This window comes from Apaloderma vittatum, unplaced genomic scaffold, assembly GCF_000703405.1.
Source record: "Apaloderma vittatum isolate BGI_N311 unplaced genomic scaffold, ASM70340v1 scaffold23589, whole genome shotgun sequence".
NCBI lineage: Eukaryota > Metazoa > Chordata > Aves > Trogoniformes > Trogonidae > Apaloderma > Apaloderma vittatum.
This window is the reverse complement of record NW_009733836.1, coordinates 15,824-32,510: the sequence shown is the minus strand read 5'-3', so window position 1 is coordinate 32,510 and position 16,687 is coordinate 15,824. Positions and strand designations below refer to the sequence as shown.

The 16,687-nt window shown below is 45.2% G+C and overlaps 1 protein-coding gene across 1 annotated transcript; it reads left to right on the top strand.

The window, feature by feature from the left end:
- Nucleotides 1–3,169: 3,169 nt before the first annotated feature.
- Nucleotides 3,170–15,992, top strand: MDM4 (MDM4, p53 regulator). Its single transcript, XM_009876055.1, is given in 12 exon segments — nt 3,170–3,244; nt 5,641–5,715; nt 6,836–6,969; nt 7,376–7,425; nt 10,175–10,236; nt 10,982–11,078; nt 12,428–12,588; nt 12,686–12,703; nt 12,705–12,737; nt 13,128–13,262; nt 13,619–13,699; nt 15,438–15,992. Coding segments are annotated over 12 exon segments (1,476 nt in total).
- Nucleotides 15,993–16,687: the final 695 nt, after the last annotated feature.

Genomic DNA, 16,687 nt, shown 5'->3' with positions numbered 1-16,687 from the left:
TTTAAAGCTTCCCCCCCAGGGCTGCTCTCTAGATGATGCTGTCCAGGAGTCAGGTTTGCTGTCAGTAGAGATTTGATTTATTTGAAAGCATGAAAAGCGATGATGCTAAACTGAAGACTTGAATGTGAGACTAAAAGAGGTTTGAAAACAAAAGATAAACTTGAATTAGAAGTTTAGCTTCAGCTTTTCAGACACTGTTGTCAAGAAAGGTCTGTGCACCCTGTCCTTCCACGCTCTTCTGGCTCAGTTAAGGTCTTTTGCCTCAAGCCTTTCCTTCTGCAAGCATCAAAACCTGTGGTCTAGGGGGATTTTGATCTCTTAAAAGGAACTTTTACTCACATCTTGTTCTGTAGTGTGCATGACCATATAAAGCGTTCCAAATGGAAGAAATGGTTAGTTCATGACTCCTTTGTGATTCATGGTTTCCTCCAAGTCATTACTCTGATCCAGCATCATTTTCCTACATACACAGCTCCAAAGCTGTCGAAGGGAGCAGCACCAGGTTCTCTGGTGCTCACTGCAGTTGGCTGCAGGTTAGTTTAGACCTTTCCAAGGTGGCGAGGTAAAATATTTGGTGTAAAATAAATGGAAAAAAAGGAGCTACAAGGGGAAAGCTAAGTAGGGCTCACGCTGAGCAAGGAGCTTCTCAGTTTTTTAGGAAGCTCCCCCGTTTGTGTTTCTGCCTGGGCTGCGCATGGAAACTTAAGTGAGATTTTGTGGCTTGGCAGGACAGCGAGCAGTGGCTGCCTCCATAGATCTTGTCACGTTTTGGAGCTTGCGTGCTTGGGAAGCTAGCGTTCAGTAACCCCAAGATTAATTTCTAATGGAAGGAAGTTCGTACTATTAAGAATGAAACTTAGCCTAAACACAGTTTATCTGCAAAGACCGGAGGCAAGGTAGTAATTTGCCTGCCTTCCTCTGATAAAACCGGTGCTGAAACAGTTAAAGTGATCTTCGGTTGGACTCTTAACCCAAGGGGTAGCAGAGTCCCTTTCCTGGAATGCAGGGCGGAGAGGAAATCTCCCGTTTTCTCCCCTTTTGGGCTGTTTTTCACACCTCCTCAAGCCCTTATCGGAAGCTGATGTGTTCAGTAACTCCCTCTCCTGACTAGATGAGTTGGAGGCAGGAGCAGTTTTTGAAAGAGCGACTCAGAGCATCCCCAGGAGCCGGGGGGGGCGGGACAGAGCCCCTGGGGAGGCTTTTCTGACTCCCCCGGGCTCTTTTCCTGCACAAGGACCCGCAGACTCCTGGTGGCAGGAGCCTGGCAGAGGGGAGGCAGCCGCCCATCCCAGGGATCCTCCTGCAGAGCAGAGGAGTTCAAGGTCGGTAAGTTCGTCTGCAGCTGGTGCAAAGTCCAGCTCAGCTCCTCGGGCTGCCGTTGGGCAGCTTGTGTTGCGATCTGAGATAGAAATCTGACTTAATTTGTAAGAGCCTGGTAACGTGGAAGTGGTTTTAGCTCTTCCAAGTCATTTATTTTAAGTAACTACCTAGATGTGGTCATTTGTCAGTGTTATTTAGCAAACATGAACATTGGAAAAACTTTAATCAAGCTTTCCTAAATGTGTGAGAGCTACGTTTGATATTTGGGAATGGTTTTACTCCTGATAGTACCTTAATTCAGAGAAATATAATGCTGTAAGGACTATGAGAAGCCTCTAACAAAGTCCTTTTTAATAGACGGGGCAGGAGAGGGATTGAATTGTTGCCAGTGGTCAGTAATTCAAATTGGTGCTAAAGCTCAGATTTTTGTTATTACTGAGGTGTCTGCACTGCTAGATAAAAGCTCAGCCTGTTTTGTCTACATCATAAGTGTTTGGTTACATTCCTCTGGTTATTTTACTAGCATTCGCTTTTTAATTTAGCTAATCATACTGGCTCACATTGTTTATAACTGATGTTTTAATGTCAATTTCATGTACTACAGTTGGAAAATTCCGTGAAAGGCAATTTATATATTATATATCTTACATATCTTACATATTGTATATATAATGTATTATATATATTATATAGTTTTTGGCTTCACATTTTCAAAACTAACTTCAACTACTGCAGGAGTTAAAAGTTGACACCTCTTCCAGATTCCACGCAGTAAAAAACTTTTCCAAAGTTGCATTTATGTGGATAAATTCAGGAGCCAGTCTTTAGAGTTCATTTCATGCCTTAAGTTTATCGAAACTGCAGTTGCAGGGCTTGTTTCAGTACTGCCTCCAGAAGTGCAACCAGATTCACATGGAAATAGAGATTTTATTGTAAGTAGGACAAGGAACACAAATTTTACGGTTACATTGGTCTGAGTTTTAGTGCTGAAACTAAGAGGTCAAGACTTAAGTTCCTTCTCCAGCCATTTTTTTTTTTTTTTCCCTTCAGTGGCTACTTTATTTTAACCCTCCTTTCTTTTTTTTTTTTTTCCCTTCAGTGGCTACTTAATTTACACTATCCTTTCTCTTTAAATTTTCAAACCTGTTGTGTGGGGTAAGTTAGAGTGGATTGTGCTGTGAACATGAGTCATTACAGATGATTCTGCATACAAAGCCCGGCTCTTGGGGTGGAGACTGAAACCCAGAGAGCTTGACAAATTCAAATAGCTGCAGGACTTCCCCTTTTGTTCCTTTCCAGGAAAGGATCGTTTCACCTGCTCACCACTCTTAAAACTGGTCATTTAGAGCCTGCACCTGTGCTTTTGGGATGAAGGCTGCAGCAGCTTTAGCAGGTTTTCAGCTCCTGGAGAAGCTGGGGGGGAGGGAAATGTGTTAATCATTGCTGCCAGCGCTGACTGCTCCTCCTTTTGGGCAATCCCAATGATTTCCATTGGGGTTGAGTGTGACTCACCTTCTATTGCCCTGCCTCTGACTCCAGGATCTCACCGCGTTAAGAGTTTGCCAGTGGGCTGATGGAGACCAGCAGCTCCCTTGAGCTGGCAGGTCCCCAATTCCTCACCCCCTTTTGCCACTCGTGGAGTCTCGCGTGGCCGTTGGTCGGGCTCTGTAGGACAGAGCGGATCGATGACAGGCACAGGAATATTGACGTTATGCAGCGGTCAGTTAAGTTATGCACGCAGGGCTATTTTTAAACGCGGGTTTCCAGAAGCTTCCGAGAAGTGGAAGTGGTTAAATTCAAAACCTTCTCGTTTCTAGGTTTGTGCTGTAAACAGCTCATCACTGCCACAATGACATCTTCAAGCCCTGCCCAGCATCCAGCAGCTGAGAGCGCCTGCAGAATCGCGCTCGGACAAGTTAACCAGGTAATTACCTTTCCCACTTGTCTTCACTCACTGCTTTCTCCTCACTAAAGCAGTGATTTTCTTCCATCAAATCCAAGCTCTCTGAGTACATTTAAGTAAAAAGGATTTAGCCTAATGGAGTAGGGCTTTTATCCTGAGGAGCTGTTAGCTAGCTCTCTCTATCAGATCAACGATTTATGAACGTTTTAAAGGGAAAAGGCAGATAAAACTGGCCATACAAGAAGTTGTATAATGCTTTTTTTTTTTTTTTTTGCTGGTGCTATACTTGAAGTATTCTGCATACAGCATTCCTCCTAATGCTGAACTCATGGTAGAGATATTGGAGATTTGTAACCTTGCCTCATCAGTAACACATCCCCATGCCTTTTTCTGGAGTCAACTTAAGTATTGAACATGTAGCACTCCTGTTACCGACTACTCCTGGAGCCTCCCTGGAACAAAAGGTAGTTGTAGCCACAAGCCAAGGCCAACATGACAAGTGTGGGGTTTGAGCATGGCTCGACATGGTGTGACAGCCAGAGAAGAGGAATTTGCAAACAGCAGCAGCAGAACTCTGGTCTAAAAAATCAGAAAGCCTTCTGCAGGACAGGCATCCAGCCTTCCAGAGCCAATCCGTTGTAAAAATCATCTCCAGAATACGAGGGGATGTGGCAGGAGCGGAAATAAGCTGATGGGAAGTTGGGAGAGACTCCCATTTGGGGCTTAATTTAGAAGCTTTGAAATGTAGCCAAGTCCTGTGCAGAATTGATGTATGTGCTTGTTTATTCAATTCACTCTGCATGGAAAGAAAAAAACAAACCCAACTAAATAGGCTCTGATATTAGTAGCAAAATATTGATTGTCAACACTCACTGTCCCAGGCAGTGTGGAGTAAACACTGCCGTTGTGGCTGTAATGTAGTAGCTAAGGACCCATTTTAAAGTGATCAAGCTAACTAGGTTGCTTCTTTAATCAGAAAGAGATGTATAAGAAGTTACTTCAAATCCATTTGAGAGTGGTCATTAGAGAAATGAATGAATGCAAATGCATAATGTCATCTTATTAAAGTCATGTGCTGACACAAGCACTTCTTGGAGTTGTGCTGAGCTTTTTCCTTGTGAAAAAGCTGTTCTTGAGAAAAAGACTTGGGGCTGGACACGGGCTGTTCTGTTTGAGCTCAAAAAGCACATTTAGCAAACATCATAACGAGAAAACAGGCAGGCCAGCCAGGCACATTCACAGAAGAGATGACTTTTTTACAGTATTAGAGAACACTAGAACTAACACCTTGCCGAGATAGCGTCTGATAGCTGATTGACAAATTACATTCACGATAAGCAACCAAAACCTGCTTTCCTTACCTCATGTAGGAACGCGGTGCTGCAGCTCAGGCTGGGTTTCAAGGAAGCATTGCAGGGCTGGAAATTGTATTTATATAGGCAGAAGGGAGGGGTGGGTACGAGACACAGGTGAGCCCAGCTGACACTGAGAGGTGAAGGCTCTAGCTCGCACAGGTGACATGTCTTACGAGGATAAACCTTGTCAAAGTGTAGCGGAATCAGTGATGATGAGCAGGGTGTGCTGGGGACTGGACTTTTTGTCCTGTGGCGGATGGAGGGGTCTCACCGTACTCGTGCCTAATAGCCAAGGAGAGCGGAGGAAGAGGTTCAGCGCGGGACATGTGTGTTGGTGTACAAAACCCTACATGGTCTTGCAGCATTCGGAGAAGGGCACGGGCTTTCTGGCATTTTTAGGGACCACAGGGCATCCGATCGTGTGGTGGCACTCTCCCAGGGATGGTTAGCGTTCTTGTGGAGTAGATGAAGTAGCGGGGCAGTAGCTGTTTAAAACTTGCTGCTGTTTTATGTAGCATCATCTGTCTCATCTGCTGCTCGGAGCTGCTCGGCTGCGTGGGTGAAACCTAAAGGGGTTGTGGGGCAGTTCCCAGGGTGCTTTATATTTTAGATAATAAAAGATTTTGGTTGATGACAGAGATACACAGAAAACACACCTTCTGATCCTTGGTGTTAATTAACCAAACCCTCTGTTTAATTCAGTCTGGACTGTTAGGTGCCTGTTCATGGATCCTAATGAATACAGACTCCCCGGGGTCTGTGAGTTTTTCACTGCACCGGCTGAGAAAACTCAGGCGTGCTGCTCCCAAAGTGGCAACCTGAACACAACGCTGCTGTTCCTAAATCCATGACTCAGAGCCTTTGGTTAGTCACTACCTACGACTCCATTCCAGGGGTCTGAGTTTCCCGTCTTCCTTCACAGGATGAAGAGCATCAAAGTTAATGGGACAGTGGGAGTGATTAGAGCTGGCTGCCTGAATTCCTGGGCTTTTTTTTTGTGTGTGTGTGTGTGTTCACTTGAATCAGGATGAATCAAACAAAACTCTCTGCCTTGTGTTTCAGGTGCGACCCAAACCGCCGCTTCTGAAGATTCTGCAGGCTGCAGGCGCCCAGGGGGAAACCTTCACGCTGAAGGAGGTGAGCTCCCTCTCTGCCTGGTCCCTGGCTCTTCATTTTTCTTTGTATTTTCAAGCCCTATCTGCAAAACGAGACTTCACCCATAGGGCTGTTGTGATTTGATCGATCATAAATTTTCTTGAGAGGCCCTTGGAATAGGAGTGTGAAATATTAAAGAAAATTATTTATCCTGGAAAATCAGAAACATCTTTAGAGAAAGGGGAGATGGGCTAGCTGCATTCCTGAGAGAGTGCAGGAGATTCTGCTCAGTGGTCTTGCTCTCTGCTCAGTGCATGAAAGCCTGAAAAATTGGATTTTTCTTTCAGCTTTCCTTTGAAATGGCTTGTCAGCTAAACCTAAAAGAGCCTGTGAATTAATTTATTTTAAGATTAAAATGCAATATGTGTACAAGATTAAAAAAATGACACTGACTGTGATTTACAAGAGTATCCTGTCTGCAAAGAATTAAATGCAGTGGTTTTTCATTATGAATGTGTCAAATATTCCTGCAGAGCCCTGTGACTTATTTTAAACACTTATGCATTTAAATAACTTATTTAGCTTCTAAAAATTTTTGCAAAAACAAATTGAATGGCTTAAATGGGGAGAGCCGAGTATTAAATGCAGGTTACTTGTGTAGATTAACATTTTAAGCCATTTTTTTCTGCAGTGAATGGAGTATTGTTAACAACTTTTTGGTAACAGGATCGTTCGGGAGGGTCACTTTGGTGGGTAATGGGGGGTGGAACCTGCCTTTATTGCGCCTGACGCAGTTTTGCTTTCTCCTCTTGTGCTCAGATGTCTCTCTGTAGCTGTCAGCAGCCCCGGCTCTCAGAGTTTTCCTTCCTTCTTTGTGATAGTAATGCACTTTGGGGTTTTTGCACCTTGCAAACTGTGTCCTGAGGGACAGCGCTGTAAACGTGGTCATGGTTTAGTAACACCTTATTTTAATTCTTTTAACTGGGGATACCTGCCGCAGCAGCAAATTACAAGTGTGCGTAAAAAGCAGATTCTGTTTGACTCACACTGACTGTGTAGGGTAGCAGGAGGCAAGTGTCCTAAACTAAACCAGATTTTCCAGGGTCTTTGGTGGTTTGTTTTCGGCTGCAGATGCAGCTCATGGTGTGTTCTCTATCTGCAGGTTATGCATTACCTCGGGCAGTATATAATGGTGAGGCAGCTCTATGACAAAAGGCAGCAACACATGGTCCATTGTGGAGGAGATCAGCTGGGAGAGCTGCTGGGACTCGAGAGCTTCTCTGTAAAAGATCCAAGGTAGGAAAAAGTCACCTTTAACGTGTGTTGTATTGCAGAGGTTGCTGAGACGGGACATTCTTGGTGTCACTGTTTCTGTTTGCTGGCTCTGGGAGTATGCAGTGCCCTGCTCAGTGGCTTATTGGCTAATGCATTGACAAATTTTGGTTGAGCTCCTTGGTTCTGAAGAGCTCGTTCTGAATGGGCCAGGTAGGGAAGTGCTTGAAACGACATCTTTTTCCATCTTCTCAGGCCCTTGTTCTCACACTTCAGCAAAATTCTGCATCCTTCAGTTAAGTTCTGAGCTCGACTTGTCTGTAGCGAAAAAACCCCCAACCTGCTGCGTTTCCCAGTCCCTCCCTGGATAATAAAAGAAAGTTTCTGTCCCTAGTTTGAAAGGGTAATGCTGTCACCTTCTTTCCCACAGCCCAGTCTATGACATGCTGAAACGGAACCTGACTTCAGCTGCAGTGGCAGGTAGGTTTGTCACAGTATGGGCAAGTATATTCAATAAAGTGTTGATGTAACTTGGGTAAGTAATGACCTTTAGAAAAAGAGAAGTGTTTCTAAAGTTGGAACCAACTGGTAATGAAGGCTTTGACGAGACAATCACTTTGAGCACGTGTCTTTTCTGTGTGTCCACCATCAGTAGCTGTGACATGAAATCAGTTAGCTCTTTGAGTGACCTGGCTGCCTAGGACCAACGGCCAAACCTCGGAGTAGCAGACACTCTCTGTCTGGAAGCACGCTGACAGAGCTAAATACTGTGGATGTACAAATCAAGTATCCCACCTGAATCGTTATTTCTCAATCTTTTCTCAGTTTCATAGCACGCTCATTTTATTCCTTCATTCTCTTGGGACTGTTTATAAGAGTGCTGGAAGCCCAGTCTAGTTCTGCAAGCCAAAGAGGTCTGGACTTTAATCTAACACTTGAACCTTTAAAGGTCACTTACTTTACAAGCTCATAAGAGAAATCAAATCTGTCTTCATCAAAAGTCCTTCAGTCATAAATTAAAGTTTATTCTTAAATTAATCTCAGCTGAAGGCTTCCTTGCAGCTAGTTCTCGTTGTATGGCTGGTAATCTTAATTTGAAAAAAACCAACCCGAACTTGTGATAAAACGACGAGCGTGCAAATCATGAAGGAGCTGCACCAGGAGAGTTGGGGAGTCCTGTGCTGCCCTTCCTGGGGTCTCTGAGCAGATAATACAGACTTAGTTCTCCATAAGGAGTTAGTTTGCACAAATACATAAACGCTTGTGGAAATCTGGAAACTGAGAAAACGTGGCCCTAAACTGGTTAGTCCTCTGCTTGGAGCCGTGTATTGGTGCCTCTGAGGTCACCATCCTTTCTCTATATAGAAGAACCTTCCTGTGTGGACTCTTCCCTCCAGATAACTGTGTGAGTGCCCTTCCCCTCGCTGGTGACGCCCTGGCTCCCTGTGGGCAGTGTATGTGGAGAGCAAAGGATCCCAGCGAAACACTCTCTCCTCTGCTGCCCTGTCCCCTTCTGCTTGGTGTGTGCCTGTGGCTGCGTGTGGGCGGCTGGGTCTGCGTGTGTGCTCCAGTCATGGTGTAACTATTTTTAAACCTGCCAGAGGAAGTACTCTTCCTTCAGGGAGATAATCGCTGAGTTATACCACCGTGTCTGCTTCTGAATGTGTGTGGCTATAAAACGAAACAAGCTTGGCAGACCAGGTCTTTGACAAATACACAGGAAAGATGACTCGAGGTATTGGTTTTCCTTTTCCGTAGCCAGAGGGGAGTAAGGAGAAGTGCCACAGGGCTTAAAGAAGTCGAATTCATTAGCCAAATCGCACTTATCTGCGCATGGTTTTGCAGACTCTCAGCAACTTCTTTTAAGTACACTTGTAGAAAGAAAAGTGACTGCAGTACATCGTGATAAGAAAGGCTGAGCTCTTATCAATGCCCTTTATCAGCTGGTGTCCTTTCCCTCTCCTGCGTGACTCACACGAGGTGTGTTAAGGAATACCTCACTGCAAGGTCAGTGTGTATAGCGTATGGTAACTTCAAAAAAAGGAAGCTTTCCAGTCAGCTTGGAGTGTCTTTTCACACAGCGTTTAAAGCCAGTTTGCATTATTTATAAAGTCTTAGAAGGAGGAGTCTTCACCTCTTCTAATTCCCCTGCAGAGCCAAAGAAATTATGGATGAGCCAATTGGCTTCTGTTTTCTTTCAGGTATTAAGTACTCAGGGACTGCAGAAGCTGTAGGGTGATGGAAGGGAAGAAAGGAAAGCTGAATTAATGCACGGCAAGTGAAGAATGTGGGATAGAGCCATGTCATTTTGTGGTCCTGTGTTTTGGTCCATTTTATGGACAACTTTGTGGTCGCCTTTCCTGCCTGTAGCAGCAGTTTTCAGCATTGGCATATCCGTGCCGTGATTCATGGCATGAATTCGACTGTTTACGTCTGCCTGGCATTGAGCAGGGAGTTTCTCTGCTAAATTGAAAGGAGAACAAGCAGGAGTGGTCCGTGCATCTTTTATTCTCTAGCAAGTCATTCTGTTTAAAGGGTAGGCTTCATAAGTGCAGCTCTCCTATTATCTAAAAAGATTTCTGTTAATTTGATTGGTCTTCATGTTTAGGTTGGCCTTTTAATTAACTCTCAGAGCCGTCATAATCACCTAGATTAAATTGTGTAATGGATGTGTACAGAGTTACCCAGGAAAGAGCTTGCTGCTGTGCGTGGAATTTTCCCTTCTTTAGTCTAGTCATTGTTCTCCGTGCCCACACCCTTTAAGAAAGGCGATTTTCCTGTCTCTGCCTAAGCTGAAAGAGATGGTGTCCTCAGGTAATTCTAAAAATCTTACTCTTTTTCTGTTCACCTTCAGCATGGATCTGAGCCAGCCTTCAAGTGAGGGTCTCCTCGCTTCTGCTCTTGCTCAGGGTTTCTGCCTCCGTGCAGACCTCTGTAAGGAAGCTAGAGCTTGCAACGCCGAGACAGCCTGTAGGAAAAAGAAGTTTTTTGCATTAGGAAGAAGGTTCTTGCATGCTCTGAGGTTTCATCTCCAAGGAGGCACAGACTCTAGTCCTGCCTCTCCAGGAAATAGCCAGCTCTCTGAGAAAGAAAGGGCTCTGCTCCTCTTAAAGCCTTACCTGAGAGGTCTGCCAAGCTTGGCTCGTTGGTTGCTTGCTGAAGACCCTCTGTGTTGTGAGAATGGTTATTACCAGGGAAGGTTTTTTCTTTTGTTTTACCTGCCATCTAGATGCTGCACAGAATCTCGCACAGGAACAGAGCGTCGATAAGCCAAGCCGAGACCAGCTGAAGGTAAACCCACTGTCTGGTGGTTTCTTTTGTTGTACAGAGTGCCCCTTCTCTGTACCTGTGCATGGTGGACTGCCAGAACTTTGTGCTGCTTGGCTGCCAGGTCCTCACCTTCCTGAAAAGTTCTTGGAGTCCACAGAGCAGGGACAGAGTGACCCTTCTCTGTTCTCTTCATAACAGAGTACCAGTCTCTGAGCGCGTTTCTCTGGGGTGTAGCACTTCTAGTCCTCAGTTCTTCCAGCGTGCTCTGTATTTTCACATCTTTCTCCCCTCTCTCCCATCCCCTCTCTTAGTAGGAATCGCCAAATAATTAAGCTTTCTAAAATGTGTGAACAAGTTTTGTGTTTAGTAGGATTGTTTCGAGAAGCTTTCAGGCAGAATCTGAAACCTAGGAAAAATCTTTGCACCTTCAAACTTGTTTCCAGGTGAATTTTGGAGTTAATTAAGGTAGTTTGAGCTGGGAAGTGTCTGGGGGCTGGAGTCACAAAGGTCACGGTGTTGCTGTGTCGAAGGACTTTTGCCAATCTTAAGATTTTTCCTAGGTTGTGAACATGTTGTTTGTGCTGATTACAGATGCGTTAGCCTTCTTAAAGGGTTCATAGCGTGTAGTTTTTGTTCAGAAACTTTTTTTCTCTTCACAACTTCTTGGTCTTGTACTGCAGCTGGTGACTCAGAATGGAAGTGCTACATCCCCTTGTCCCTGTAAGCTCTGATGGACTAACATCTGGTTTTTCCTTCCTTCATGCAGTTTAGCCAGCAAGAAGGTTCTGACACTGGCGTCATGGAGGGTGAAAGCAATGCTTCTGCTTTGTCTACCTCAGAGCAAAAATGTGAGAACTACCAAGGTGAGTGCCACATTTTCTGCAGTAACACAACGTGGACAAGCTCTGCCTGGTGCGACACGTTGAGTTCTGCATCGGCAAGATGCTGGAGGAGGGTGTTGGGAGACTAATAAAATAATCTTTAAAAATCATCATTTTATGCTAAAGATTGAGAGAACTGCAAATGTTTGTCAGCAGCGTTTTATGATAGATGTGTTTTCTAGCTTGGATATTTGGTCTCGTAAGGAAACAAACACTTTGAATGAAATGGCAGGTTAAGTCCCCAAACCACATCTATCACTAAACAATGCCATGAAAAATATTACAGACCTTGCTGAAGGGTATTTTAAATGCTGAAATTATACTTGTATCTATTTATCTTCCCAAGGGACTCTCTCCTTCAGTTACAAAGAACACAGGCCGAGCTGTTGGCAGTCATTACCTGCAAACCAATAAGGGAACTGAATAACAACGGATTTTTTTTTTTTTCTATCCAGCTTAAGTGTAATACAGCTCCTTTGTATTTAGACTTTTCCTTTGTTTTAATGTCTGGGGATTTCTTGCTGGTTCACTCATATGGATTTCTGATGTTATGGAAGCAATTTTCTTGTTTTTCTACTTTCTATTCTCATGTTGTTTTCGTGTCAGGGAACCTAATTTGTAAAAACAAATCTTTTTTGCAAGCGTGGGTATTTCCAGGTCACATGAGAGTGGTAGATGTTTTCCTGGCTGCATGTGCAAAACGAGGTAGAAACAGTCATTGTTTGTGCCTTTCAAATTCTTGGCACTGAAGAGGGAGAGATTCAAGGTTATCTTGAAACTCAAGAGTGCTGAGTTTGGGATCGTAGACTAAACTGCACAGGCTAAAAAAGAGGCTGAAACACAGTTAGGGAGAGTGGATTCTCACGTTCCTGCCTCCTATTTTGGGCATGGTTTGGGAATTCAGGAGCTCCCATCACTGGAAATCTAAACTAAATTCAGACCAGTCCTTTCTGCGTCTTAAGTCACTCAGAAAATTTCCTCAGCGTTGACTCCGTTAAAGCTCTGAAAGAAGGATTCGTGTTTCAGCATTGAGTCTTAAAATCAAGGTAAAGCTAAAGAGAACCTGTCCTGTTACAGAGACACTGGGAACACTGGGATGCCTCTCTGACCTCTGGTGGCTGTGCAGTGACTTTTATGCCGGATTTGAGTAGATACACGAGTACAGACGTGCGGGACGTCTGACATCCCAGTATAGTCCCAAAGCTCTTGGCAGCAGCTGCTGTAAGAAGGAGCAAGAAAGATTTCTAAAATCGCCTGGGGCCCGTTTTTTCTCTGCTGGTCTCGTTATAACGTAGGTGTGGCATGACTTAGATTCTACTTGGCTCTTACAGACAAAGACTTTATAGAAAACCTCTCTAAAAGCAAGAAGCCTAAACTGGACCTAGTGTTTGAGGAATGGGATGTAGCTGGTCTTCCATGGTGGTTTTTAGGCAACCTCAGAAGCAATTACAAGTCGAGAAGTAATGGATCGACAGATATTCAGACTAACCAGGTGTGTAGACGTTTTAAATAGGTGCGCTCCTCCTCTCTTCTTTTGGGTTCCAAGTAAATAAAATATTCTCCTTCTTTCTTTCCCCTTCCCACTCCAGGATTTTCAGCCTCTCCCTTGTGTGTTCCTGTCCCAGCCTTTCACATCAGGTGGTCGGTTACCTTTAGTGTTCTTCAGTAAATAAATGAGGTGCTCTCTCTCAGCTGTCGGAGGTCCTTCTGCCCTCCAGAGCATTTGGTTGTGGTTCAGGACTTGCCCCTCTTCTGGGTTGAAAGTTGTTGCGTGGTGCGGAGGGCTGTAGCGTGGCGGCCAGCTGCCATGTGGCCGGCTAGCCAGGGGCACGAGCACACTGCTGCTTGCACAAAGGGTTGGCTTCACCGTGAGCTGCCCCTTTCTCTCCCACGGGTGACTGGAGAAGCTGCTCAGGGCTGAGAAAGCTGTTAGCGAGGCAGAGGGGAGAAGGCATTTCTGGCGACGGCTGCGGTGCCGCCGCCGCCGCTAACCCGGGCTCTGAGTGTTTTCTCCTGTTTCTTTTCCACCAGGACATAGACACTGCCATTGTCTCGGATACTACTGATGACTTGTGGTTCCTCAATGAGTGCCCGTCGGATCAGAGCAGCGCCGCAGTCAAGGTGGAAACGGTTGACTGCGAGGAAACGAAAGAAGGTGACAAAAAGGTACCTCTCAGAACGGCCACGGTGCCTGTGTTCCACAGGTTGGCCTCGTTTGATTGATCTCATGGTGCTGCACTGATTTTGGAGGAGCTAGATCTGTAACCATCCAGAGTTTAAACTCACCATCCCGTACACGGGGCGACAGCTTTTCTGTGTAGTCAGTCTGCTTGGGTTTTGGCTGTAAACCAGCCCAGCGATGGTTATCGACATTTTGGAATAGATGCAGTACATAAATTAACTTTTCTTTCACTTGCAGAAGTTGCTGTGGGGATTACATACCCATTTTAGTTTTGACACACAGTGCCAGACACTTCATAGAGATAGTTGTGCCCCTCTAACAGCGTTTCCACTCCTTCCAGGTGACCGAGGAGGCATGTGGGCATGACTTTGAGGACTCTCAGTATTTAACTGATGACACAGACACAGAAGCTGCTTCTGAGGTAGGCGTCCTTTAGGTCAGCTTTCCATGCTTGGGGTGTGCTGCATCCCAGCTGTAGTTGGAAAAACTCATCCTACAGCTACGACTGTTTGTGGTAGGACAAGCTGTTACTTTTATGAGTTTCAAAAGCTAAAAAAAGCAAAAAAATCAAGGCAGAAAAGCCTTTTTGTAACCTATGAAGGAGTGTAGAAAAGATAGTTTGACCTGCTCTGGTTTGGTTTGAATTCGAAACTGGCTGGGCATTGAGCACTGGCAGCCCACAAATGTTCTGACCCACCCAGTCCAAAGACACCAAGTGTCTCTCCCGGGCACAGAGCAGTCCTGGAACTTGCCAGATTTCGGCCGCTTTTTGTGGCAACATGAGAGAATTTCCACGTGCTCTAGCTAGGAGGGCTTTTTGACTGGGAGATTAGGCTCCTTGTTTCTCCATTGTTCGTCCCTTTTGTGCCTGGGTAATGTGTCAGCATGGGCAGCCGCTCTCTTTTCATTCGTGGTTTAACTTATCCCTTCACACCCCCAGAAAACGAGTGAAGATTAGACCCTCAGTTTCCAGCATGGTCAGTCTAATGCTGTATGAAGTTAGTGGTAACAACATCCATGCATGTTTTAATAAGGTTCATTCTGTATTGTCCTCTGAAAGAAGTCTGGAATATAATCCTTGGCAGAGACTTGGAAATCCAAAGTAGGCACTTTGTAATCAATGAAGCGCTCACACTCCAAAACAAAAACTTCAGTGGAAGTCTCTGTGTCAGGAGCAAGGTTCCACCGAGTCCTGGGTGTCCAGGCCAGCTCTGAAACTGCTACTGGTTTTGTAGTAGGAGAATGTTCTCTTCTCTGGGAGGAGAAGAGGATCCACTTCTCACCTCACTCCCGTTTTCCTGTGATCCTTGCATGGCCTCCATCAGGAGAGCCTGCGTTACCTGCTGGTGTGACGCCTTTGCCCTTGCAGTGCCTCTCTAAGGGCAGACCGCAGCTCTTTTCCATGCTTAAATGAAAAAACGAGTTGGAACGATGGGTTTGCCTCCCTTCACACCACCCCATTCCTTTTCTCAATTCCCTTATGACAGATACTGAGGGACATTGAATTTGTGTTCTTTCATCTGTCCTTTTTTTTTCTCCCAGTCCTGCAGGCTGCCTTCTGCGGTTTTGTAAGTCAGCAATAGCGTATCGTGGCACTCTTTGCAGCTGATGGCTCCATATTTTTTAGCATAATTTTCTAGACTGTGCATGGTTGACAAATCAGGACATCCCTGACATTGGACAGCTGAATCATGGCTCCGAACTTGGGCGGCTCTTGCCCTTCCCGTGTGGGGTAATCAAGCAAGCTGCTATTAGCTGTGCAGATTCAACAGATGCTAAGTGATTACTGAGTCTGGGAAATATATTCCTGACTGATTCCAGGAGCCCTACCCTTAAATTTAGAGCAAGATACTGAAAATTCAATAAACTGCACAGCTTGAGAACATTGTATTCTTCCTGAGCGCTGAAGGCTCGGAGGAGGGAAGGACAGATCTTAATGCTTAAGAGGTCTGCAACTGTGGAGTGCACAGGGGTGATCAAATTTTCTTTAGGCTTTTTAAAGTGCTGATAGTCAAAGTAGCAAGTCATGAATACGCAAGTTTATACTTGGTAATAAATGATCTTTTTTTTGGTGAAGCTTTTCCTGTGTAGAAGCAGCGAGTTGTACGCAAGAATACACTAACCTGTGGCTGTTTTTGTCTGCCCCAATCATTCCCCAGGACTGCTGGCAATGCACGAAATGCAAGAAATTTAACTCTCCAGGCAAACGGTACTGTTACCGCTGCTGGGCCTTACGGAAGGACTGGTACTCAGATTGTCCCAAACTGGCTCATTCTCTTTCTCTCTCCAACATTGATGTCATACAAAACAAAAAAGATGATGAAGGGATAGATGTCCCGGACTGCCGAAGGACTATTTCTGCTCCAATTGGCCAACCCAAAGACCTGTACGTGGTAGAAAACAAATCGCGTGTAGATCCCTCAAGCTCTATTGAATCTTTGGATTTGGCACGAGAATGTGAAGGGAAGGAGTCTCTGCTGCATTTTGCTGAGCATAAGAAGGAGGAAGAAATACAGTCTTTAGAGAGTATAAAAAAATTACTGAATCCTTGCTTCCTATGCCATCACAGACCACGGGATGGGAACATTGTCCACGGGAGGACTGCTCACCTGGTGGCCTGTTTCAAGTGTGCAAAGATGCTGAAGAAAAAGAGATCACCTTGCCCGGTGTGCAGGAAGGACATTGAGATGGTGATCAGGATCTTTATGGGGTAGTTGGGCCACTTCAGGCCTTCTCCACCAAAAGATAGCCCACAGGTTTTCTTGCACTCACACAAACCCTATCTTCAGAGCTCGGCCGGTGAATACCAAAGAGAATTAAGGTTCAGATCTGACCCAAGAACGCTGAGGAATCCTCTGCATGAAGTGAAGCAGCATCCACTTCTCGACGTCCGTTTAAATGAAAGCCTGTAGGGAGCAGGGAGTCACCGGCCCCTTGGTTTGAAATTGCTCGAGTCTTCTAGTTTCACCTCAGTGGTGTCACTGGGATTCTCTTGTTCTGACAACTGGTCCTTGAAGAAAACAAGTTTTGGCAACAGCTTCGGCTGTTGGAGTGTTTTTCTCCGCCGAGTCCTGCCACTGTGCGATGCCTTCGGCATCCGGGGGACAGGGCGTGGGAGGGAAGGGCAGACCAAGGTGTTTGCAGTTTAGGTAAGCCATTTCTCCAAGGATCAGTTCTCCTAAGGGCAGTGATATATATATATAAATAACCCAGGCAGTAAGTAACCTGTTTCTGATTCATTTGTTTGTTTAATGGAGGTTTGTTGATTAAGGTGAAGGTCCTCTTGCTCCCGGACTTGGCAATTAGTCCTCTGAAACTTCTGTCTGTAGCTATCTCGGGTCGCAGATCAGATGGCGAAAGCATGAGGTGTCGCGCTTCGCTTTGTTCTTGGGTCTTTTAATATTTCTAT